General features: G+C 41.9%; 1 protein-coding gene across 1 annotated transcript in view; it reads left to right on the top strand.

The window, feature by feature from the left end:
• Positions 1–26,422, top strand: part of LOC139279594 (CUB and sushi domain-containing protein 2-like) — a 914,549-nt gene that overhangs the window by 427,382 nt on the left and 460,745 nt on the right. Inside the window, exon 3 of the mRNA XM_070898714.1 lies at positions 7,650–7,762. Coding sequence (XP_070754815.1) covers positions 7,650–7,762 — 113 coding nt within the window. The remainder of the gene's footprint in view (positions 1–7,649; positions 7,763–26,422) is intronic.

The raw sequence follows: 26,422 nt of genomic DNA, 5'->3' as shown, positions 1-26,422 counted from the left end.
GCATGATATTTTTCACAGTCTCGAAAAAAAAAAGTAGGATAGCTAAAACCTGTAAAGAAATATTGTGCATTGCACGCCATTAGAAGTTCTGGAGCTGGATTGTCGGTTTTCTGCCGCTCCTGTTAGCACCCTGGCAATAGCGACGGTAAGCACTTCCAGGCAGGGGCCCAGCTTCCAGCACCCTGCCGGGAAATTCGGCTCCAGTTTGGAGGGGGAGCGGGGCATTACCGCCTGGAAGTGGCGAGCTGGTGTGCAACACCCCTGTTTGCGACACCTGCTCGATTTTTGGCTGCCGCCTGACCCGTAGCGTTCTGTAGAACGCCCTGCTGGAACCGGCTATGGAAGCTATAGGGACCACAGTGAGATAAGTAATGTCGACCTCGGGTAAGTGTGTTTTGTTTTCTTTCTTAGCGATTTATGTTTTGGTGGCGTTGAGTTATGTATTGGGAATGTTTCTGTTTTTTTTCAGGTTTGTTCTTTTTCCCCCAGGCCTCTCTCAGAGCGCTCTGAGGCCAGATGTTTAGCTCGGGATTTTTCACTTGCTCAGTTGGCCTGTTGCCCTAAAAGATGTGTGTGACGCCTCCCTTAGCGCTCCACTCCAAACTCCGGGCCCAGCTGATGAAGTTTGTGGCTGAGGATGCAAACCATTTCTCGGTGCAAACTTTATCGCTCCACCGCCATTACTGCCCCGAAATGACCAGAACCAAAAATGCAGCCGCTGATGATTGCAGAGCAGCTTTAGAAAACTGAAATCACTTTCACTTCTAAAACATATTTATTGTTCGGTGTGCTTTAAGCATTCCTTGAGTGAAATGCATGCCCACCTTCTCAGTCTCGATCTCAGCAAATGCTATTGTGTAAAACTTCCAATGATTAAGTAGTTTTGCTCAGAAAGCAAGTTAGTTAGGAGCTGTCGGCAGTGATGGTATTCTCCTAGTACACACTATCCGTCAGTATGTTATGAGGGAGCTTTTATGTGTAACTGGCACTGGACTTAGACTTCAAGTGTAATTCCGTGGCTGTAAAGCACTTTGGAATGTCCTGCGGTCATGAAAGGCTCTGTAGAAATGCAGGTTCTTTCTTTCTCTGCCTGCCTGAGTGCAACATGTTTCTCTTGGGCACAGAGAGCATTTCATTCACTAGAAAGGTAAGCTCTCAAAAATAAAAAACAAACTGTGACCAAAGGGTGTTCAAAAGCAAGAAACTATTGACCAGTTAGCCTAACATCTGTCGTTGGGAAAACACTGGAGTCCATTATTAAGGAAGCAGTAGCAGGACATTTGGAAAAACATGATTCAATCAAACAGAGTCGGCATGGTTTTATGAAAAGGAAATCATGCTGTTTGACAAATTTGCTGGAGTTTTTTGAGAATGTAATGAGCAGGGTGGATAAGAGGGAACCAATGGATGTGTTGTATTAAGATTTCCAGAAGGCATTCGATAAGGTGCCACATAAAAGATTACTGCACAAGATAAAATTCACGGGGTTGGAGATAATATATTAGCATGGATAGAGCATTGGCCAACTAACAGAAAACAGAGAGTCGGGATAAATGGGCCATTTTCTGGTTGGCAAACAGTAACTAGTGGGGTGCCGCAGGGATCGGTGCTGGCTCCTTAACTATTTACAAAGTATATTAATGACTTGGATGAAGGGACCGAGTGTAATGTAACCACGTTTGCTGATGATACAAAGATGCAAACTGTGAGGAGGACACACAAAATCTGCAAAGGGATATAGACAGGCTAAGTGAGTGGGCAAAAATTTGGCAGATGGAGTCTAATGTGGGAAAATATTATTACTTTGGAAGAAATAATAGAAAAGCAAATTATAATTTAAATGTAGAAAAATGGTAAAGTGCTGCAGTACAGAGGGACTTTCGGGTCCTTGTGCATGAAACACAAGAAGTTTGTGTGCAGGTACAGCAAGGGGGATAGAGTATAAAAGCAGAGAAGTCCTGCTACAACTGTACAGGGTATTGGTGAGACTACACCTGGAGTACTGCGTAAGTTTTGGTCTCCGTATTTAAGGAAGGATATACTTGCATTAGAGGCTGTTCAGAGAAGGTTCACTAGGTTGATTCCAGAAATGAGGGGATTGACTTATGAGGATAGGTTGAGTAGGTTGGGCCTATACACATTGGAGTTCAGAAGAATGAGAGGTGATCTTATCGAAATATATAAGATAATGAGTGGGCTCGACAAGATGGATGCCAAAAGGGTACTTCCACTCATAGGGGAAACTAAAACTAAGGGACATAGTCTCAGAATAAGGGGCCGCCCATTTAAAACTGAGATGAGGAGAAATTTCTTCTCTGAAGGTTGTAAATCTCTGGAATTCTCTGCCCCAGAAAGCTGTGGAGGCTGGTTTATTGAATATATTTAAGGCGGAGATAGACAGATTTTTGAGCGATAAGGGAGTAGAGGATTATGGGGAGCGGGCAGGGAAGTGGAGCTGAGTCTATGATCAGATCAGCCATGATCTGATTGAATGGCAGAGCAGGCTCGAGGGGCCAGGTGGCCTACTCCTGCTCCTATTTCTTATGTTCTGCGATGGTCATAACTTTGGGACTTTGCAATTTCCCTGTGATTAAATGAGTGTTTACTTTTTATGACTGTTTTGTTAACATTGCAGTTATTACTGTCCATTTACAATTATTATTGATGGGTGATGCTTGATAAGAGAAATGCAGTAAATTTGTATAATATACATCATTCTTGTATAGTGTGCATTCAATCGACCAATTCCACCTGAGGTTAAATCAAAAGGTATGAAATGGGAAAGGGCTGTTAACTCCATGAATTTTAATATTTTGGAATTTCTCACTTTGAGACTACATTCACTAAATCTGGTGAGTAAAATGGATACTGCAGCTTATAAATTTATTTGATGAGTTACTAATATTGCATCTTTACCACTAATTTGCCTCCAAATGCATATTTAAAATCATACTGCTGAGAAGCTGGGATAGTGCAATAAAGCCAGGGTTATTTTGAAATTGGTTCCAGGACTAGACTCCCAGATGTATAATACACTTTGTGGTCACAGAGACAATAAAGTCTTGATTGATGTACTGGAGAGAGAATTGTAAAATCTAATTGAAAGCTATTTCAAAAATTGGTTCAGAAGAAATGAATAATAGACTACACATTGACCTGGAATTTGCGGTCAGCGGTGAAGGAACGGCGCTTGCCTTCGACCTTGAGAAAAGCTGTCCATAAAGTTTTAGCAGGCTCTAGAGCGCAGACGTCCCCTATTCCAATGCCCGTTTGAATTTGGTGCCTTCTATAGAGGATCTGTGGTATCCAGGAACAGTGCAGGCAGCAGGCAAGCTAATCAGCCAATCAGATTGAAGAATTTTCACGGATAGCAAAGCAGGAAGTAAAAAGCAGGAAAGATAAATTATATTTAAATAATTGTACAGACAGCAAAATAAAGATTGGGACATACACATGGGATTAAGGGAGAAACTTAAATCACAAAACACAAAGTTTAAAAAAAATGATAATTTTTATTTTTTTTTAAAAATCTGCAACATTTAATTTTTCTTGGGGAATGAGACTCCACTTATAAAATTAATTTTTCAGGGTAAGAGAGGTTGTTCGGCAGTAATTATGACTTAGTATGCCATTTAAAACTCACTCCTGATTGAATAAGGCTTAACTTTTACATCGATCTTCACAGAGATAATAGTGGCTAATTAGTTTAATTTCATGCCAAATTATTGATTTCTATTTTGATTCCATCTGTGGAGACTGTAACAGCGCACCCTGTGAAGGAGCAATGAATCGCTAACAGCAACTTCCGACTCTCCGCGTTTAACGACGCATGTGCGGAAACCAGAAGTTGCTGTCAGTTTTAGCCAGTAATAACAGCGAGCGCTGACTCCCGCGGCATTATTACTACTGCAAATTCGGGGCCATGATGTGCCAGTAGTATAATAACAATAACTTAATAATAATAATACAAAATTTACACCATTTACACCACATTGATAGTCACTATGTCAGTTGGATTATTGTCTGGTTGTGAAGACTTCCATTCTCAGCATAATCTTATTGCTGCTGAAATAAATATGCATCAATTGCATGCCAAAGCTAACCTATTGTGCTCTCTTATCCTCCCAACATATATATGCCTCTGATACTGCTTTCAATCTCTTTTCTTCTTGCTATCTTTTCTTTACTTTGCTCCCCATTTTTGCTCTCTTCATTTCCTAGATTTGTATCTTCTGGCTACTGTTCATCCCTGGGATACAGAAGGTTAAAGGATGATCTGATTGAGGTTTTTTTTGATTTTGATCGGAGTTGATATAGTAGATGGAGATAACGTTTTTCCGCTGGTGGGGGAGTCTCGGACAAGGGGACATAACCTTAAAATCAGAGCCAGGCTATTCAGGAGAGAAGATAGAAAACACTTCATCATGGAAAGCATGGTAGAAGTGTGGAACATTCTCCCACAAAGCAGTAGGTGCTACCTCAATTAATTTCAAATCTGTGATTAATAGATTTTTGGATTTGAGGGATATGGAGCCAAGGCAGGTGGATTGACAGATTAGCCATGATCTCTTTGAATGGCAGAACAGGCTCGAGGGGCTGACCTGTTCCTATCCTGTTTGCTGCTCGGGGTGGAATATTCAGCTCTGACAAAGGTGTAAATCTGGCGATATCGGATCAATGATTTCAATGGAATGGAAAATTGAGCAGGGTGCAAAATGGGCGGCTATCCCACTCACTCATTCATCCTCTCCCTCTCCCTTTCTCTCTCTCTCTCTCTCGGTAAAATTTAACTTCTGTAGGTACGTAAATGGGCGGTATGGGATCAGCCACCTGTTAATCACCCCCTCCCCCCACAATCTTCCTTTACATTGCCATCTCTCTGCATCTCTATCTGTAACTGACTCAAACAATCTCTCTTGCACCTGCCACATAGATTTATTTCTCTCTTCTTTTCGCCTCAATGTCGCTGCTTTTATACATATATTAAGGCATTTCTTTTTTTGGGAATCTTCTCCCCCGCGCGCCCCCCACCCCCAGTACGTTGTTTCTTTTCCCTTTTACAGCAACAGGATTTTTTGAATCCTTATCCTCTTCTGCCATCATGGAAAGCAATTGAGTGCAGTGTTGCTGCACCACTACCCTTGGTAACCTAGATCATTCTGCCTGTGAAACTGATTGCATCTTCAGGATTTGAGCTCCAAAACAGGCTGCGCTGTGCTGCTCCCCACTCCTGCTATCCCCCCCTCCCCCACAGAGCCGGCAAGCTGTGTAATCAGATAAATAATTGAAACTGAAGAGAACCTCGGCACTTCCGCAGTAAGTGCGCTGTTCAATTCCCCACTCAAAGTTAGACCCAAAGGGATTAGGTGTAACTGGGGTTTTGACAGCATTATTACTGCTAAACAAATGTTTTGGAAAACTAATTTTACTTTTGAGCAGTGTGAAATTTGTCCTTTGTAATAAAAATTAAAATGTAAGTAACTTTTATAATAAAAGTTCAAATTTTGAGAGGAAAGTTTGTCCATCTTTATTTCAGGTTTGCCTTATTTCCATGTGGGATAAGGCAAACCTGAAATAAAGATGGACAAACCCAGTCTTGGTTTTGCTCTAACATTTTTTTAAAAGTTAGAATTTTAAGAGCTGACTCACTTCCTTGTTCGCTGTCTGTGAGAATTCTGCCTTTTGATTTGTTGAAGACACAGCAGTTCACGCTAAGGGATCCCCACTACCGTTCATTGATTTGAGTTGAAGGTCGGAAAATCTAAAGTTCTCGACACAAGGATCGTGTGATTCTCATGCGAAGTATACTTTGGAGTCAGCTAGTCAGCTAAATCCTCTTCGCTTCGTTGCTGACCGCAAATTCCAGGCTGTTATCATTCTACCAATGCAAATACAAAATCATTTTCATTTTTAGAACATTAAACTTTTAAACCACAGGAGAATTTATAGTCCAACTCAAATAAATGTGATAGTATGTTAACATCTGTCATTAGCAATGGATTATACATGCCACTTTTAGAGATCATGGCTTAAGTAATTTGCTATCACTGGAACGATTACACTTTATAGAGTTACCATTTCATCTGTCTCTACTCATCCTACGTTCATTCATCATTGTTGGATAAATTCCATGTATTGTGGCTCCTTCTATGAACCATGTGATATAAAACTGCTGAGACTTTGAGTTTAATTCAGACATGCATACCAACCTCGAAAATGAGCAAACGGATATAGACCCAAATGAACTGATAATGCAGAAGGGTGCAAGCTTATCATCATTTAAGATGCAGGTTTGTCCATTATTTCTCACTTGTATAACATAGAATTGTGTCAATAAATGGGGGGTTGTTTCCTTATTTCTCGGAGTATTTCTGGCTATAGTAGATATGTGGTGCAAATCTGATAACTCATTGGCACATGGTCAGCTGTGGCTCAGTGGCAGCGCTCTCGTCTCTGAATCAGAAGGTTGTGAATTTACTTGAGCAATTTTAGGGGGGTACAACTTTGCATTTATTGCTCCTGTATTTCTGGTGCAAAATGGATGTGAAGCTTTTTAGCAGTGGAAGAGCTTCCATCCAGTCTGCACAAGTATTGGATCCATTACAAAATTCAAAGGACCTGTTTCTTGAGCATCCTGGGTGAACACTTCAAATCGGTCTAAATTAGCTTCTGATTCTCCAACACCTCCAATTTAAAATGATCATCCTTGTGTTTAAATCCCTTTGTGGCCCCCTGCTACCCTAACACTAACTTCCTCCAGCCCAACAAAGTCTCTTTCCCAAAATGTCCTGTTCCTCTAACTCTGTGCATACCCCCTTTCCCTTTGCCCAACCATCCAGGCACTGTGCTCTTCTGGTCTCCATTCTTAATATCTCCTTCTCTGATTCAGCGCCCATATTGGTCTGATTGTGCCGAAGTCAACCACCTTGGAACACATTTCTACTTTAAGCATGCGATATAAATCCAAGTTGTTGTTGTTGAATTCATCTCGTGAGGAACTGAGCAGTAGTCCCAGATATGATCCTCTCTCCATGCTGGAGTAGCTGATCCTATTAACCAGCAGCTAATTTTAACCAAAGCAACAACACTGACATTGAACTTTGGTGTGCACTCTGGGTTTGAACAATAAAGCAACTAGTGTTCCTACTTGTTATGTATGTAGACTTGTATATACTCTGTACAACCACCAGAGGGCTCATCCCCTGGAGTCCCAAGGGATCCCATAATCCCTTGGGAGCACAGGTATTTAAGGGGGCCTCACAGGTTGGAGAGGCACTCTGGAGACTGGCAATAAAAGACTAAGGTCACACTTTACTTTGAGCTCACAGTATTCAGTCTGACTCTTTCTTCATGCATAACACTATTCTTGATCAAGAACTTGCAACACCAGCTGGGCTTTGTTGTACGAGCACTTTTGTTGGCTGGGTTTCTTATAAAGTGTAAATTTTAGTTCATTGCTGTAATCAGTTTTAAAGGGTATGCAACCCTGGCATGGCATGTGGCTGTTTCTGTGATTTGATGAACTGCTATGGACCTACGTCTATGACTGCCTAATTCAGATTTTTTTTTTTAAAGTGAGTCACTCCAATTTTAATCCCCAAGTGAGTTGAAAGTTTTTGTGTTGATCTTTTTTTCCATTTGTTTTGCAGGTTGACAGGATTTCAGCTTCCTCCTCCTGTCGTGAGTTCAGGTTCTGTTCTTACGCTGTGGCTTCTCAGTGATTATGCAGTGAGTGCTCAAGGCTTCAGAGCAATCTACGAGGGTAGGTGCTATTCTTGCATTCCTTGATGGAGATATCATCTTGGTCTCGTGTGTGTTGCATTGCTGCAGCTACAATTTTAAAGTAATCCAAAAAGACAATTGAGATATTCTGGGTAAAACAGAAGTCTCATTTTTCATCCCGTGGAGTACAAAAGGGATATCACATTGTTGTTTGTTCAATATTGAAAATGAGAGAAAATGAAAATGACCTATTCACAGCTACTTTAGGAAAATCTTTGTATTCAAGTACAAAGTATTGTTTTTATGCCACATTGTTTCTTTCTCTTTTATTTTGAATGTTATAGCACTTGTGCATGAATATGCTACATTATGAAAAGTGTATGGTACTGTATTCATTTTAAAATGCTGATGACAAGAAAAATCCGAACATGTGGTGCTGGACTCTGGGAGATAGACTCCCAAAATAATCGAGGGGAAAAGTGTCAAAGTTTACCTGTACAACTCCAAAAATGCTTTGAAATTTCTCCAGTTAATAATTTTTTGGGCTAATATTTACCTAGACAGTGTGCCCCCTTATACTAGTAGCCTTGACAAGTCTGGAATTACCCAGAATGAGCCACTAATTGGAAACCGCTGCCAGTTACGAGAACACCACATTCATCCTTCTGCCAGTGGGGTGAATCTTCACTTTTACTGCCAGGTTTTCATTTCCATTCCTGAAAATTGGGCAGGCTGTAAAATGAGCAGCCGTCCACTAGTATCCAGTTTCCCCAGCGGCAAAAGTGAAAATTGAGCAGAATCACTGGTCAGTTTTCCCAGAATTCCAGTATGAACGACTTTTCCCAGAATTCAAAGGTGTGGTTTAAAGTGCCATTTTTCCTACACGATATTTTAAGGGAGCAAAAGCAAGCTGTGTGCGAGTCCAGGCTGGTTAGCAACTCAAAATCTGGGTGCAGATTAACAAAGCCAGAGAACGCTGTGTAAAAGTGTACATGTATGCCATAATAGGACAAGAATGCCACTAATACAGGAGGTGTACTGTATTTATTAACATGGTGTGTCTTGACCTCAAATACTGCCTCCTTTTGGTATGGTGCGCATGTAGCTTACTCACATTGTACACATACACAAGTAATAATAACCAAGAGTTTTGTAGTGACGTGATTCTGGTTTTGCTTTTAAACTATAAATTAATTTAGTGTGCAGAATGAATAAACCCATTCCTTTGAAAGGAAATGACAGATTCGGTGACTTTGATTAATTTATATAGCAAGGGCGACTGAGATTTGAATTGTGCACCAGTCTTATGTTGCCAGATGTTTGCCACTTATCAGCTTGCTGCTGATGTGTATTGTTTGGCCATGCTGGGACCAGAAATGACCCACCAGACATCTGTTAATCAAAATCAATCTTGGTTTAGCAAGGGAATTCAATAGCAACGAGTTGATTTTTATACAGAAAATTAATAAATACTGGAAACATCACAAGGCTGCAACAGAAGTGGAACAGGGAAAGTAAGGGATACATTTAGTAAAACTCAAAAATTAAAGCTCAAATGGGGAAGATTTCCTCTGTTAATGATTTGTATCCCACAGTTGTAAATATGTACTTATGTTTGCAATTTTTCAAGAAATTGTGAGGACAATTTCTCAAGTGTTTCCTGTCATTTGAACTGATTTTTTAAAAGCATGGAATACATCCAATAACGTAACTGTTTTTATGACTGATTCACCACGAGATGCTGCATCTCTCATAACTGCCATCTTCGAGTATTTTGTGAGGAAGAAAAACCTGCTGGTGGAGCTGTATCAGATACTGTGCGTCAATAGAATTAATTCCATTTTGCAGAGTTGACAATAATTATTCAACAGTGAACATTGAATGCTTTAAAATGCGACAGACATGATATGACTTTATTGTTTTCTTGTTTACTTTTTTACTGTTGATTCTTTTAAAACAGTATCATTCTGAATTTGATGAATATGCTGATTTAAGGCACTACTCATGCATTTTACAATCAAATATTTGAAACCGAAGTTTGCTCAGCCAACCTGTTCAAATGCAAAATACTGAACAAACAATTAACAGAAATGTGATACCAGTGAGATTTTTCAATGAAATTTATATTTTCACACAATTGCTGAGAGGATAAACTGAAGACTAAAAACACAGTTCAGTATTTGTTGTACCATTGCAAAGCTGTCAGCAATGTGACAGAGAAAAAAGCCTGAACAAACAGATAAGATGTAAGTGCAATATTGTACTGCATCCATATCACATAGCTGAATAACAACATTAATTATTCATTTGCTGATTCTTTAAAGGAGGAAGTATTTCATTGGGACTTTTTTAAAAAATCACGTAGATTCAAAGAATTATGATTGAAATGAATGCCCCCTTGTCTTACTTAATCAAATACTTAAACCACCTCAGAACTGGTCACGGTAGGTGCTGCCACCTTCTCCATAGGTGCAAGATTAAAGCATCCCCATCATGCGACTGTGGAGCTCCTAATCAGACCCTGGTGCACATCACTGAGCACTGCCCTCAGAGGAAATTTGCAGGCAGCCTACAAGATATCCACGCTGTTACACCGGAAGCTTTGGCCTGGATATTCAACTTAGATATTGACATTTGATTTGCTTTGCTACCACCATACGAAAGAAGAAGACCACAATCAATTTCAGAATGTTTATGAGCCAAGACTTCATTTATTTAATGCTGCTGACTCCTCAATAGCATTTATTTCTGGAATATATTAAAGTCATCAGAAAAACAAAACTTCTAACAAATCTGTGGATACTTCAATTATCTTGATTCTCTCTCCCTTGATATTTCTAAAAATGTATTCATGTCCCACTTTGACCCCATCTGTTCAGCGGGTAATCAGCCTAACAGTAATAAGTAAACGTTATTTCACTTTCTATAAATGTATTAGAAATTTGTATAAAACCTCTGGTGAACTATGTTCTCAAAATCCATAGGAAAATCAAATGTTATCTTACTTTTACATGATGAAAGTGTTGCAAAATTATCATACTCACATAACAGGCTATGGTAAAGACAATAGCTCACGCAATTAAGAGAAATGCAGCTGCATTAGTAGAGAGATGGTTAGAGGGCCAAATGCAAAGGTTAGGGATAAAAGATCATTTCTCAGACTGGAACAATGTGGTGTGTGGTGTTCCGCGGGGATCAGTGTTGGGGCCACTTGTATTTCATGTGGTGAGAACAATATTGAAATTTACTCAAGACATCAAATATGTGAATAATTTTGATGGATTGCAGGATACAAAATAGGCGGCAGATGCAATTCAATGTAGAAAAATGTGAAATAATCCAATATTAACTAAGAATAGGGAAAGGATGTACACCTTAAATAAGATAAGATATTAACTCACATGGAGGGACAGAATGACCTTATTTTCAGGTACACAGATCATAAAGGACAACCACGCATATAAAGCCACAATGCAAACCAAATCCTTGGTTTTCTACTGAGGCATAACATACAAAATCAAGCATGTGATGCTGAATTTATGCAAGACATTAGTTCAGCCATAGTTGGAGTGCTGTGCACAGTTTTGAGCATCCTGTTATAGGAAAGATGTAGAAGTAATGGACAAGAGGCAGCATAGGTTCACTGGGAAGTTACCAAGGATGAAAAGTTAGTCATGGAGAGCATTAAGAAGTTCAGACTTTTTTTTTCATTAGAACTAAGAAGGTTAAGGAGTGCTCTGACAGATGCCCTCAAGATTGTATCAACTGTTTGGTGAGATGGTAACAGAAGGGCCTACATGTTAAATAATAACAAAAAGCATTAAAGGAGAGGTTAGAAAAAACATCTTTACATAGAGAATGTGGAATCCATCATTGTTGAAGCATGAATTATTTTAACAGGGAATTGTACAGTTGTCTTAAAAAGCAGAATATTAAAAGGAAATGGAGAGCAAGCAGGAGAGTATGATGAGTCTAAGTGGCGTACATGAGAAACCCTGGTCCAAATGGTCTATTTCCATGCCATAATTTTCTATGATTTTATTCTTTCACTATTCTAAATTAGGAAATATGTGCGTATACCACTTGGAATGACCATATATAGTATAATCTTTTTACCCATTCTGCCATTACCTATAAACCTGATGACATGCAGGATTTAGATCATCAGCACATTTTCTAAAAATCAATAAATGCAAGTTATGATGATGAAGATTTTGGAAGCTGAGACTGCGTTGGGAGGTTAGCAGGCTTTGCGTCAGGGGCTTGACACTAGTGGGATTGCAAGTTGATCCTTGGTATGAAAGAACATTGGTGAAATGAGAGTGAAAGGGTATCAGACTTCCAACTTATAAAATGCAAGCAACATACTGGATATAGGCAATTAAAACTGTACAGCAGAATCAATATTATCTGCCAATTTCCATGATCCGCTGAAGATGGCCTACCATCATAGCAGATAATTAAGGTTACACTTAACCAAAGTGTGAATTCTAGCATCAATATTTTATGATGTGTACTTAAGTAAGTTTTATAACGATGAAAATACAAGTACTATTCTGGATATAATATTTGCTTTATCTTCAAACATTAAGCACAAAAACTATTGCACATATCACATTTTAATTATATATATATATATATATATATACTGGGAAGTGTGATATTTGTTTTGAGATTTGAGTTGATCATTTTGTAGCTCAAATTTTCAAGTGTCAAAGCTGTGCCAGAGGGCAGGACTTCTGCCAATGTAACACGTCTGTTGAAAAATGAAGAGAGGATATAATCCAGGTAACTGGTAATGACCAGGAAGCCTAACGGCTAGTCGATAAGGTTCTGGAGGCTATAATATTGAATAAAATTAATATTCACCCAGAAAAATGTGACTTAATTAAGGACTGAATTTTTCATGGATTTGTAAAAGGTGAGTAATGTCTTACAAATTTAATAAAGTTCGTTGAGGAAATAATGGAGCGTTCTGATGAAGGAAAGGTAACAGGTTTGTGTACGTGAATTTTCAAAAAGCAATTGTAAGATGCCACATATGACACAAAAATAGGGAGCATGGTTAGTTGCAACAACATGCAACCTCATGAGCTATAGACTGATTAGGAAATTGATCATATAGATGTCCGATGAGATTTAATGGGGACAAATGTGAGGTGATATATTTTGGGAGGAAGAAAGTGGATAGGAATATAGATTAAATTGTAAAATGTTAAAATAATGGAAGAGCAGAGAGACTTAGAGGTTCATATACACAAATCTTTAAATGTGGGAGGACAAGTTGATAAAGCTGTAAAGATCCTAGTTATAAATAGGGGTATTGAGTAGAAATGCAATGTGGTAATGCTAAACTTATACAAATCATTGGATAGGTTGCAGTTGGTATATTGAGCGCCCTATTTGAAGAAGGATGTCAAGACCATGGAGAGAGTGTGGAAGAGATTCACTAAAATGAGATCGGAAATTAGAGAGAGTGGGAATGTGCTTTAGAGGAGGAAGGAGGTGCTTACTAATTCAAATCAATGGGCAATAGTAAATATATAAATAATCAGGGTCATTAATTAGATCTAGAGATAAAATTACAATTGAGTAAATGATATCAACATTAAAGGGATCCAAATTGCATGAACTAAAAATCAGGTATACATAAATAATTAAATAATAAATAAGGGATATTGAACTAAAAATAGATAGCTATATCCATATCATAAGTAGATAGACTAAAATGATGGACAGCTGAGAACCTTTGCTTGGAACCCCTGTGCTACATGGGAACTACTTCAGCCACATGTGCAGGAAGTGCTTCCTGTTGTTTGAACTCGAGCTTGGTGTTTCTGAGCTTAAGCAGCAGCTGGAATCACTACAGGGCATGCGGGAGGCTGAGAATTTCCTGGAGGGCACGTTCCAGGAGGTGGTCACCCTGCAGCTACAGAGAGTCTAGGAGAAAGGTAATTGGGTAGCCATCCAGCAGGGTAGGAAGAGGTAGGCAATGCAGGAATCCTCCAGGAGTGTGGCATTATCAAACCAGGTTTAAGTGCTGAATACCGGTGACGGTGACGACACCCCGGGGAGTGCAGTCTGGAGCATATCCACAGCACCATGGGGCAAATGACTGCACGGTGGGGTGGGGGAACATAAGAACAGGAGTAGGCCATTTGGCCCCTTGAGCCGACCGCCATTTAACGATCGGTGACCTAACTCCATATACCTGCCTCTACCCATATCTCTTAATACCTTTGGTTAACACAAATCTAACAATCTCAGGTTAAAAATGAACAATTGACCTTGCATCAATTGCCATTTGTGGGAGAGTTTTTCAAATTTCTACCACCTTTTACATGTAGAAGTATTTCCTAACTTCACTCCTGAGAGGCTTGCCTCTAATTTATAGACTCCCTAAACAGCGGAAATAATTTGGGGCCGAAATTTCCCATCGCCCCAAATGAGGCATATTTACCAGTTTTGATATGGTCTGGCCACCTCTAACCGTCGAAACTCAGCATTTCGGGGATTTTTTTCGAGCGGGGCTGAAGTAACCTCATCATGGGGGCGGAAGTGGGGTGCGGGGCAGAGTGGCCGTTAATAGCGGGGCGGGGCGGATTAGCCGAGGCTGTCAATCATCAGCACCGCGCTAATGCCTGTTGACACCCGACTGAATCCGCGGCCATAATTGTCTGACCGAGCTGGCAGTCGGCCGACAAAAAAATACAACGTGGCGGCCGCGGCAATGCGCCCTCCCCTTTCAGGGCAGCCGGGCTGCCGTGCCACAGAGAGTGCAGTGACAGCAAAAGCTTGTCGGGTCACCGATCGCCGGCTGGGCCGCTCCCGCGGGGCAATATCGGGAAAGCGGCAATTTTGCAAGGTGGTCCCCGGCAGTCGGTAAGGGGTCGGCACGTGCAAGCTGCGGCAGGAAAATGGGAGGAGTGGCCCCAGGCACCGCTCAAACTGAGGAAGGGAAATTTCCAAAATGATGATCCCCTCTGCACGGACAGTCAGCGGCCATTCCGCACCATCTCGTGGCCCCCGCTTTCAGGTGGCCAGAGGCCTTAATGGAAGAGGCAATTTCAACCACTTTCTCTATTTATTCTGGTAAATCTACGCTGCACTCCCTCCAAGGCCAATATATCAATTCTAAGGTTTGGTGCCCAGAACTACTCTCGTACTCCTGGTATGGTCTAACCAGGGCTTTGTCGAGCTGAAGCATAACTTCTAACCCTTTGTATTCTAGTCCTCTCGATATAAAGGATATAATTCCATTAACCTTTTTGATTATTTTGTGTACCTGTCATTGACAATTCAATGATCTATGTACCTGGACCCCCAAGTCTCTTTGGACCTCCACTATTTTTAGTGTAGAAACAACAAAGTGTAGAAATTCAGTTGTGATAGGGAATTCGTTAGTTGGGGATAGACAGGCATTTCTGCAACCACCGATGTGAATCTCAAGTTTGAGATTTTTGTTCACAAAATAGTTGTTAGGAACATGAAGTGCTTTGCAGTAGGGAATGGTAAGTGCACAGACCATTGCATCGTTGAAGAAAAAAAATTGATAAATGATTGCAGCAGAGGAAGAAAGAAGGCTGTGGGGAAAGAGCGGACAGTGATATTGGTTTTGATTGCCCTAGGAAAGAGCCAGCACAGACACAATGGGCTGAATTTCCTCCTTCTGTCCTGTACACCTTGAAGGTTCTATGGACCTGGAATGCCCATTCAGAAATAATTGTGGAATCACAATCTATGATGGCTTTTACAAAAGAAATGAATAAATATTTTAAAATTAAAGGTCATGGGGCAACAGTAAAGCGATAGCATTTTCAAGAGTGCTGGCACAGGAACAATGGATGGAATGTATTCTTTCTGTGCCAGAAAATTCCCAGACAAAACATAATTATTGAAAGCAAAAAACGTTGGAAAGGCACTTTAGTCTTTCTCCCAAAAGGCATGAATTAGCAATAAAATAGAAACAAGAGTTTTTCAGCCTTAAGTAAACTCCTGACATTGTGTTTTTTAAATGCACTTTTGGGTTACTTTAGGCATGTCCCAACCTTCCATCTTTATCTCCATCCTTTTCCTAATTTATAAGCTATTTTTCATTGACAATATCTGCAAGTATGGGCATCGCTTGTGTGTATGACAGTGACACCCAACTTTATCTCTCCATCCATCCATCAATTCCATGACGAGGATTGAGCTGTCTTATTGCACATCAAAAAATTGAACCTGAGAAGAGTTGGAGCACTTTTCATCAGCAAGACCAAAACCATCCTATTTGGCTTCCACCAGAACCTTTGCACATTTATAATTGATAAAATATCTCTGCTGAACTCCAGCTTAAGCTAAATCTATTGCTGCCAAAACCTCAATGTCTAGTTCAAACTTGAACTAAGCTTCAATTCCCACATTCACTCCATTGATGGAACCTTCTACTTAAACCTCTGGGACATTCCCCACCTATGTTCCTATCTCACTGCCTCTAAAACCCTAATCCATGCATTCATCACCGCAGCGCTGTTATTCCAATGCTTTCCTTGTTGGACTCCCATGCTCATCTGTAACTCTGACTCCATTGGCTTGTCTTTGACAAGACAGATTCCACATCCAAGATTTAAAATCCCTCCATAGCCTTGCTCTGCCCTGCCTCTGCTACCAACCTTAAGAACCTAGAAGTAGAATGACTCCAGTCTGCAGTGTATACCACATGTTCTCTGCTTTAACATCATTGGAGGCTTTAGCTACCCCTACACTCTTCCTCAGCCTCAGGTACTCATATCTCTCCCTCCACCCCCTGCCTCCCCCCCCCCCCAACCTTCAGAAGCCTCTTGTGACTTGCCTCTTCAACTCCTCAGTCACCTTCCAATATGTCTCAAGGACGTCAACTGTAATCAACATGGAACACTTTACCACAAAATATATATTTGATTCCCATTCAGATTTTGATCAAATTGGTCTAAAATGACCATATGGTTTTGCTCTGTACACCTACTGTGCACAGTAGCTTTTGAAATGTTTTGATGTAACATCATCTCTGTTCAATTATTGTACAGAAATATAAAATAAATTGACAGAAAGCTGCAGTATTTAAAACATTAAAGGAAAATGCTGACTTTTCCATACTTCAAATCAGGGCAGCAAATGTGTTTTTCATCATTAAACTGGGTTGTGTTAAAATGATATATTAATCTTGTGATAAAAATAGTTTAATAAAATTTCATTGTGAACAGGTGGAAGTCCCATCTGTCGTTGGCAACAGTATGAGATATTTAGTAAATATTTATATATGCACTATAAAATTGATATGATTCACAATTGCAAAGTGGCATTTTTTTCCATAATATCAAATCAAAATGAAGTTTAGTTTGTGGAAAGCTTCCCACCATAAAGTAAAAATGTTACTTGTATAAAACTTGTACAGTGCTGTAGCATCCAGAGTGGTAGTTTATATTTCCTAGAGCAACCATTAAAATGTTCTTACAATGTACAAGGAGACTCTTAGCCACCAAATGTGCCTTAAAAATATAAGAACAGAAGAAATAGGAGCAGGAGTAAGCCATTTGGCCCTTGGAGCCCGCTCCGCCATTCAATAAGATAATAGCTGATCTTTAACCTCAACTCAACCATCCTGCACTATCCCCATATCCCTTGATTCTCTTAATATCTAAAAATTCATCGATCTCTGCTTGAACGTACTCAATGACTGAGCATCAACAGCCCTTTGGAGTAGAGATTTCCAAAGGTTCACAACCCTTTGAGAGAAGAAATTTCTCCTCATCTTCGTCCTAAATGGCCAACCCATTATCCTGAGACTAGACCCCTAGTTCTAGACTCTCCAGCCAGGGGAAACAGCCTCTCAGCATCTACACTGTCAAGCCATCTAAGAATTTTATATGTTTCAATGAGATCACCTCTCATTCTTCTAATCTCCAGAGAATAAAGACACATTCTACTCAATCCCTCCTCAGAGGACAACCCTTTCATCCCAGGAATCAATCTACCGAACTGTTGTTGCAATCCCTCTAAGTCAAATGTATCCTTCCTTCAGGAAGGAGATCAAAACTGTACACAGTAATCCAGATATAGTCTCATCAAAGCCCTATATAATTGCAGTGAGGCTTCCTTGTGCTTATAATCCAACCCCGTTGCAATAAAGGCTAACATGCCATTTGCTTTCAAATTGCTTGCTGTAGATGCATGTTAACTTTCAGTGATTTGTGCGCAATGATCCCCAATTTCCTCTGAATCCCCACATTTACTAATCTCACACCTTTTTTAAAAAAATATATATATTCTGCTTTTCTATTCTTCATACCAAAGTGGATAATTTCACATTTACCCACATAATACTCAATCTGCCCCCTTCTTGCCCACTCACTTAACCTGTCTATATCCCTTTTCAGCTTTTTTGCATCCCACCCAACAATGTATCATCATCAAACTTGGATACATTACACTCGGTCTCCTCATTTATGTCATTTATATAGATTGCAAATAGCTGAGGCCACAGCATTGATTCTTGCGGCATCCCACTAGTTAGAATCTGCAACCCAAAATTGACCTGTTTATGCCTACTTTGTTTTCTCTCCATTAACCAATCCTCAATACATGCTAATATATTACCCCTGTTGTGAAATATTTTACAATACTCGACACAAGTCTGATATCGAGAGTTCAAACAGTCTTTATTCGCACGTGTGGGGAGACTGCCTGCTCTCTGTCTGTAGCCAGGCTTCTCCAAATTAGTATAACAGTTTACAGATATTTATACACATATATGACACATTGTATAATGTCTTATCTTCCAGAACATTCCACTTAGTGTTACAATATTGTTTGTCATTTCTGCTACAATCAGGGAGCCGAAATTGGTGAAGGGCAAATGTCGCCCAAAGGACCGCCGATGGCCACCAAGATACTTGACGGTACTCTGGGCAGGGTTTTCGGCAAAAATGTCCTTGAAATTGGGGCCAGCGGCAAAAGTGGGACTTACTACGTCAATCTGAGCGACAGCGGACAGGAGCGCTCATTCTCGGCGTCAAAGGTGTATCCTGCCCAAATGCTGCCGAGGATGGAGTCGGGCCCATGGAGGGTCGAAGAACTGCAAATAAAAAGCATGAGAAAAAAAACCATCAGAAGACCTTCAGGGGACCCCGTCAAGGTAAGTCGCTGTAAAGAAAAAATGTAAAATTGTTTACTAAACTTTTTTTTTCAGCTCTTCATACCTGCCGTCGGGGACAGACCAGCCTCCTTGCAGTGGTCCACCCCTGTTCTTGCACCGACTCCCACCCACACTAATCTGACATCTCAGTGGGCGGGAGTCCACTTACACCACTCGGCCGTCTGTTAACGTCAGCGGGCGGTTCTCCCCTCCCGACCGCTCCAGCCCAAATCGAAATTGGCACTGGGCACAACTCGAGGAGGAATGTCGGCGGCAGTGGGCGGGAAGGCCATCAATTTCGGCCCCCAGGTGTCCGCCTTATATTAGGTAACAGACAGTAGGCAGTTGCGGTTAGCAGAGTTGTGGTCCGCGCAGTTGGCCTAACCATTGGCCCTCCATAGGTTGCCTTAAGCTATTATACAAAATTGGCAGTTGAGATCAGCATATCTAACAATAACACTTTTTGCTTTGCTTGTAGCCTTGTTCCCTGTTTCGCCACACAAGCTGTTCCTGAATTCTGTTCACACAAGCTATTGCCCAAAGTAAAGCAGGCCTATGGTTTCTTGTAGCTTATTTCTCCGTCTTTCTTGTGCTCCTCTTTCAGTCCCCCCTTTTGGGCCTTGGCTATCATTGGCCCAAGGTAGCCACAAAGGGTCGCATCACTGATGCATCCTGATGGTCTCGGCCATTGTGCATCTGTCTGTAAATGTTCTCTTACACGGCCCTCCGCATATCAGCTTTGCGGCTCCTGCCAATCTTTTGGCTCTTAGTCGCCTGCATTTGTGAGAGCAGCTTGCTATCCAGTATAGAGTGATGACTACCTGTAGGGATACCGAGGTGTGGGACACTATTCTTATCCAGGGATGTATCTGGACATTCATGCCCCAGTCCCATACCATATAGTACCATGGGGGAGTGCCCAATGTTTTGATTTCCGTCCCAGTTTCCCTGATTTCTTCTTGTAACGGCGATACTGTTTCAACATTTTCTCCAGTTTCTCTGCTAACTGGGTTAAGTGATTGTGGAGTTTTGGGATTTTGAGGCCCTCGGGAATTAGGTATTCTCTCAGATCCCCTTTTATCCTCTCTGTTGTATTGAGACCTCTCTGTTGTCTTTTATATATTGCTCTCAGATATTGATGTCTGACACTGGTTGGGGTTTGTGGGCGGAAACAGAAGCTCACAGTATTGATCAGGCATGCAAGGGGTCCGCAGGTATACGGTTTTTCACTCGTAGTCACACAGTACAGTATTCCCCTTATCCTGGTAGGCAGCATGGGTTGGCCCATATAGGGCCTGTGTCATTTCCACAGTGCAATTTGAGGTAATATTAAGCCCGCATAGTGCCCGAGTACCAGTCCCTACTGGATGTGGGCTGTCAGTGTTTCCATACTCCTTGCATCCTGTTAGTGATATTCCTACCAGGGTCTTAACCTGCCCGGGGGCTTGCTCCTTTTTAGTGGCATGGCTGAATGTTGGGTAAAATCTGACGTGCCTTTGCTTGGTTGACCCCTATATTTTCCACTTGGTACAGTGGGTAGGGTCTTTGGCTCTCGGTCATGACCGGTATCATCATTATCATCCTGAGGTATTGTGTGTGGTTCGTCACACAATTCGTATCAGTGGGGTATACTCGTATCAATCCTCGGAGTTGGCATGCTGTTAGACTGTTGGGATTACTTGCCATATCTTTTACTTTCTCATTACTGATCCAGCTAGGGACCTCTCCCTGGTGCAGCTAGTCCAGATTGGCCCAGACTTGACCAGTTTCCCATGCCCCATAGGCATGACATAGCATTTAGTTTTTAACTTCTCACTGCTTCGCTGTGTTGGCATCTATTAGCCAGTTGGTGGTCTTTGCATGTGCCTCGAGGATGTGAGTTATTCCCAACAAGGTTTCTGCTGTGTTCGTCCCCAGCAGGCCTCCCTTTTGAGTCTTGAAGTTTGTTTGTGTTAGCACCTGCTTTAGTTTGTTGTTTAACTTTCCTAGTACTCTGTCCACTGCCTCAAAATCTAGGATATTGACTAGCGAAGTTCCTGTGCTAAACGTAGTCCCCACATCCCCCAATGTGCTCCTTTTCCTCCTACCCGACTTTATTTCCTCTTTCCTACGCATCCCTGACCCTTGGGCAGCTTGGTATAGCTGTTTCGTTTGTGAACTACACCATGTGGGAAGATAGATCTGTGCCAAATTCAATACCACAGGCACGAGCTCGTGACGTACATGACGTACAATTATCTGATTGTCCATTAATACCAGTCCACCTTTGGAACCTGGGGTTGTCTCAGGACATTTCCAGGGTTTCGATGTCGTCATAGTTGTCACCGTTGAAATTGGTGCAGTTGTGGGTACAATTTGATTACCCTCCTACTGCGATGGTTCCGTCCCGATAACTTCCTTTGATGAAGAGGGATCGTTTTCCGTGTTCTGCACATTTTATGCATACTGGCAACCCTGTGCTTGACTGGATTGTTCCGTGAATGCATGGTACACCAGCCTCCGTGTTAAATTGTATATCAGAGTGGAATCGCCCGTGTATACCCTCACTAGTGGTAAAGCCATCGTAACCCATAATAGTGGCATTATGGTTGTGGTTTACATGTGAAGATATGATTATGGTTTTGGTCATCACCAAGAGTTAGTGCCCATTACTACTATACCTCTTAAAATGGATCCAGTGTTTTCACTGTCCCTCTCCATTCATCTCTACACATGCTCACGTATCGCTTGTCAGTATTACTTCATGAGGTCCAGTCCATCGCAGGATGAACCCTGGTCGCCCTGGTAATGTCTGGACCATTAGAGAGTCCCCTACCTTTGTTAGGGGTTCTATTGGTTCGACATGGCTGGTTATCCTGATTTTAATAATCTGTTGTTCCCGGATCTTTCATAGAACTTTCAGCTGCTCGTCTAATATTTTTACGCAATTTCAAATTCAGTCCCTGATTGGCCCTAGCTCTGTGCTTCCGGTGGAGATTCCTTCAGGTAGGCGCATAGCGCGTCCAGTCATTAACTCATACGGGATCAGTCTCCTTGTTCAGTTGGGCATTGCTCGAAGATGCATTAATATGCCGGGCAATACATCTGACCATGATTTTCCGGTTTCTGTAATGGCTTTAGTTGTAGCTGCTTTAAGGGTTCGATTCATCCGTTCCACCATCCCGGAGCTTTGGGAGTGGTAGGGTATATGGAATCGTTGTCGGATTCCTCGTAATTTATATTTTTTTATTACCTTTCCCGTAAAATGGCCTCCTTGATCAGAGTCTATTTGTAATGGGACGCCCCATCTCGGGATAACTTCGTATGCGAATATTTGGGCTACAGTATTGGCGGTGCAATCCCGTGTAGGGTATGCCTCTACCAACCGGGTGAATTGGTCTATTGTTACCAAGCAGTAGGTTTTGCCTCTACTGTTGGGTAATGGTCCAGTGAAATCTATTTGTAGATTTTCCCATGGTCCCTTTGGTCTGAGCTGGTATGCCATTCGAACCTTTATGGGTCTGCCCGGGTTGTGTTGGGTGCATGTTATGCAATGTTGGCAGTGTTTGGCCACGTCTTTGCTCAGACCACACCATCATCAATCTTGTTTAAATCTGTTTATCATGTTCTCTCTCCCTACATGCTCTGGCCCGTGATACATGTCTAATAGTTCCCGTCTTCCTCTTGTTTTGCCCCCTTTCTTTCCCACCCTTCCTTTTCATTAACATCTGTGTAGTTTCTTTATATTCATTTCCTCTGGCCCAAAGGCTGCTGCAGCTATTTGGGTCACAACTTCCATCTCTGCTGCCTTAAGGGCGGCTTCGTCGGCTACCTCATTTCCCTTTTGGTGTGCTTTTACTTTGATTACCGCCACCTCTGTGGGACCCTTTGTGGCTTCCACAAGATTCATACTCTGTTCTCATGTCTGATATGCCCTCCCCCGGAAGTGATGTATCCTCTTCGACTCCAGACAGCCATGTAATCATGTACCATCCCGAAGGTGTACCTACTATCTGTATAAATGTTTACTCGCTTTCCTTTTGCCAATTCTAGGGATCGAGCTAGGGCGACTAATTCGGCTGCTTGTGCTGACAGAGATCCCTCTGGCCACTCTCTCTCTCCCACTCTCTCATCCTGGTCTGCCACTGCCCACCCCGTATGTGGTTCCCCGTCTATGTATTTTCTAGATCGCCCACATATAAAGTGAGGTCCGGGTTCTCAATGGCTCTTTTTTGCTATCTTAGAGGTATTCTTCTCCCTCAGATAGTATTCCTTTAGCGGGATTAAGTCAGGAGTCCTTAACTATCTGTACTGATCGGACCTTGGGAATTAGGACAGCCACCCAAGCGGCCCTTCTGCTATCCGATGCAGCCCTCAGTTTTCCTGTGTTTAATAGTTCTACTAGTGTATGCTGGGTGTGTAGGATTATTTGCTTTGACATAACCATCGGTTCACTGACCCTTAAGGCCACACAGTCCAGTGCTGCCACACAACAGGCTAATCCCGCTAGTACTGGCATTCGTTGGGTAGAGTAGTATGCTACTGGTCTCATCCTATTGTCGTGGTCTTGTGTGACTACTGCATTATAGAAATTCCCTTCTATGCTACAGTGTATATGAAAGGGTCGTCCTGTATTGGGTAGTCCGAAGGCAGATGCTGCCATTAGGGCACTATATCTTACTCAAGTCCCCAGTCTGTCTTCTCTGTAGATGGTTTTCCACCCTTTATCAATTGCTGAATAGGTTCTGCTGTGGTTCTGAAGTTTGGTACGAAGTTTCTACAACAATTAAATAGTCCCAAGACCTTTCGGACCCCCCTCACTGTAATTGGTCGGGGCATTTTGCTGATGGCCGTTTTGCGATCTTGTGCCAATGTTTTTGACCCCCGGCTAATCTCCCTGGCCAAGATACCTCACCTGCTCTAGTCCTACCTGAGCCTTTTTGGGGTTTACCTTAAAACCTGATTCTTCCAAAGCCAGTAAAGTGAGTACCAATGCTTCCAAGTGCCCCGTTTCGTCTTCAGACGCGATTAATATATCATCAACGTATTGTAACACCGTGCTATTATATGGGGCCAGATTCAAATTTTCTAGAGATCGACTCATTACTCGGTGAAATATCCCGGGGCTATTGTGGAATCCCTGCGGGACTCTTGTCCAGGTATATTGTCGGTTTCCCACTGTAAATGCGAACTTATCCTGTGATTCCTGAGCCAGTGGTATTGACCAAAATCCATTGGCTATATCCAATACCGTAAATATCTTATGTTCGGGTTTTAATCCATTACAGATTGTTGCCGGGCTTGCCACAATTTGGTGTTCTCACGGGGTTACCTTATTCAGGGCCGTATAATCTATTGTTGGGTGGTACGAGCCGTCTGGCTTCGTTACCGGACAGATTGGTGAGTTGCTGGTTTCCCGTAACACCTCTTGTCTAACTAGTTCTTCAACAATACCTGCTATGGCTTGTTTGGCCTCTGATTTTATGGGATATTGTCTGTGGGCTATATGTGCACGGGTCCTGGTACCTCAATGGGCTCAGTTTTTACTAAACCATAGTCTTGTTTCGACTGGGCCCAGACTCCTGGTATGTTTGCACAGATTATTTCCCATTGTCCGTCCAGTGACCAATCTCAAGATAGCATTTTAGTACTGCCCAGTTGTGTGGTATAATTGGCTGGCGCCTTAGGTCCGGTCACTCGTTGCTTCCTTCCAGATTTGTCCATTCATACTAGTTGCCTTTTTGCGGGATCTATCAGCACTCCGAATTCGCTCAGACCGTCTATTTCCAATATTGGCCCCTCAGGGTTTTTGCATACCCAAATTTGTATGGGTAGTAGTAATCCTCCTATTTCTAGTAGCTGAGTTTCACTTTTATATGCTCTTGCCTGAGTTCCTCCTACTTCCTGGATTATTATGGAATATTTGGTTATTGGTAATTTCAAATTCGTTATTGACACCGAAGTTCCAGTATCTACTAACATATTGCACTGCCGGCCTCTGAATAGCGCTGTTATGTACATACGGGGCTTGGTCCTTCCTCCGGGGGCCGATGCTACCTATTTCTTAGTTAACGACTTTACCCACTGCAATAGTTGTTCCTTATTAAGGTCTCTACAGGGGATCTCTCTTCGGCCGGTACATACCGGCCTTGCGGTCCTCGCCCTTCACTGCCTCCTCCCCGTGCCCAGCAGTTCTTTGCTTCCTGTCCCACTCTATTGCAGTTTTTGCACTGCACTCTTTCCTTTATCTTTCCGTGGTGCCCTACAGTCTTGGCGGCGGTGTCCTGGCTTATTGCAGTTAAAACATAACTCTGCTCTGTCGACAGCTCCCACATATTCTTTTTCTTCCAAGGTGACCACCTTCGCCCTCTGCTGGTTGTCTACTTCAGTGGCTCATCGCATTAATTCATCATAACCTTGCATGGTGACTCACCCGGTTTTAAGAATAGCTTGGTGTGTGCTGCCGAGCCCATCTTTAAACATTTTTAGGAAGGCTGCATTATTTCTGTTGGGCTTGGCTATCCCTGAGTATACAAGGAAGCTAGTGTATTTTGTTTCATCATAATTGTGTGCAGTTTCACCTTTATTTTGGGTAACTCCCATTATGCATGTTTACTCGTTCTGAATAGCGTGTATTCGGCCTCGCATTGTGCCACCGTGGGTGCTACCTCTGCGCTTTGATTCCATCCCGGAACAGTTGGCCCACCTGTTCCCATATACATTCCTGCATTTTGTCCATACCAGCCCCTTCACATCTCGGTTATGTAGAGAGTGGCAGATACACATTTCACTCATTTTTTGCCAAAATTCGGTATTACTCTGTCTAGCTTTTATTTCTGGGAGTACTTGCAGCAACTTTAACTTGTTGCCGGGAGAGAACGGTACATATGTAGTCCGGATTAAATCCGGTCCTGCTGCCACTGGCGGGACAGCATTTGGTTGGGCAGGTGCTCCTGGGATGAATTCCAATTTAATAGGAGCTAGTGAGAGTGGTTTGCCATAGTGGAGTGGTGCATCCCACCCATGATCCCTGTTCTAATCTGCTGCCTTCTTCCCAAAATCTTCCATGGATCTGTCATCATCTTGGTCATTGTCTGTCATGTCTGGTGCTGTTTGCACCGTTAGTGACTGTGATATAGTCGCTCTTGCACACGGTTTCTTAGCGTTTGCATTTTTTTGTGACAGCTTCAGTAACATTTGTTGCTTAATTCATAATATGCACAAGCTAATATCACACATGCCTTTTCTTCCTGATGTTTCTTCTCGTTTTCTCACCACTTTTTTTGCATGTCAGGAATTGCACTGGGATCCCATTTCTTATAATCTGTTTTCATATTTCTTGCTAGTTTACTCTCTGATTATATTTTCTCTCTATTGATCAATTACTTGGTCATCCTTTGCTGAATTCTAAATCCCTCCCAATCCTCAGACTTAGTATTTTTGGCAACATTATAAGCCTGTCCCTTTGATCCAATACTATCCTTAACTTCTTTAGTTTGACACAGTTGGACCACTTTTCCCATGGAGTTTTTGTTCCTCAGAGGAATGTATATTTGTTGAAAATTA

The sequence above is a fragment of the Pristiophorus japonicus genome, chromosome 14 (assembly GCF_044704955.1).
Source record: "Pristiophorus japonicus isolate sPriJap1 chromosome 14, sPriJap1.hap1, whole genome shotgun sequence".
Lineage (NCBI taxonomy): Eukaryota > Metazoa > Chordata > Chondrichthyes > Pristiophoridae > Pristiophorus > Pristiophorus japonicus.
The sequence above is the reverse complement of the archived record's forward strand: the minus strand, read 5'-3'. Positions and strand labels throughout refer to the sequence as shown.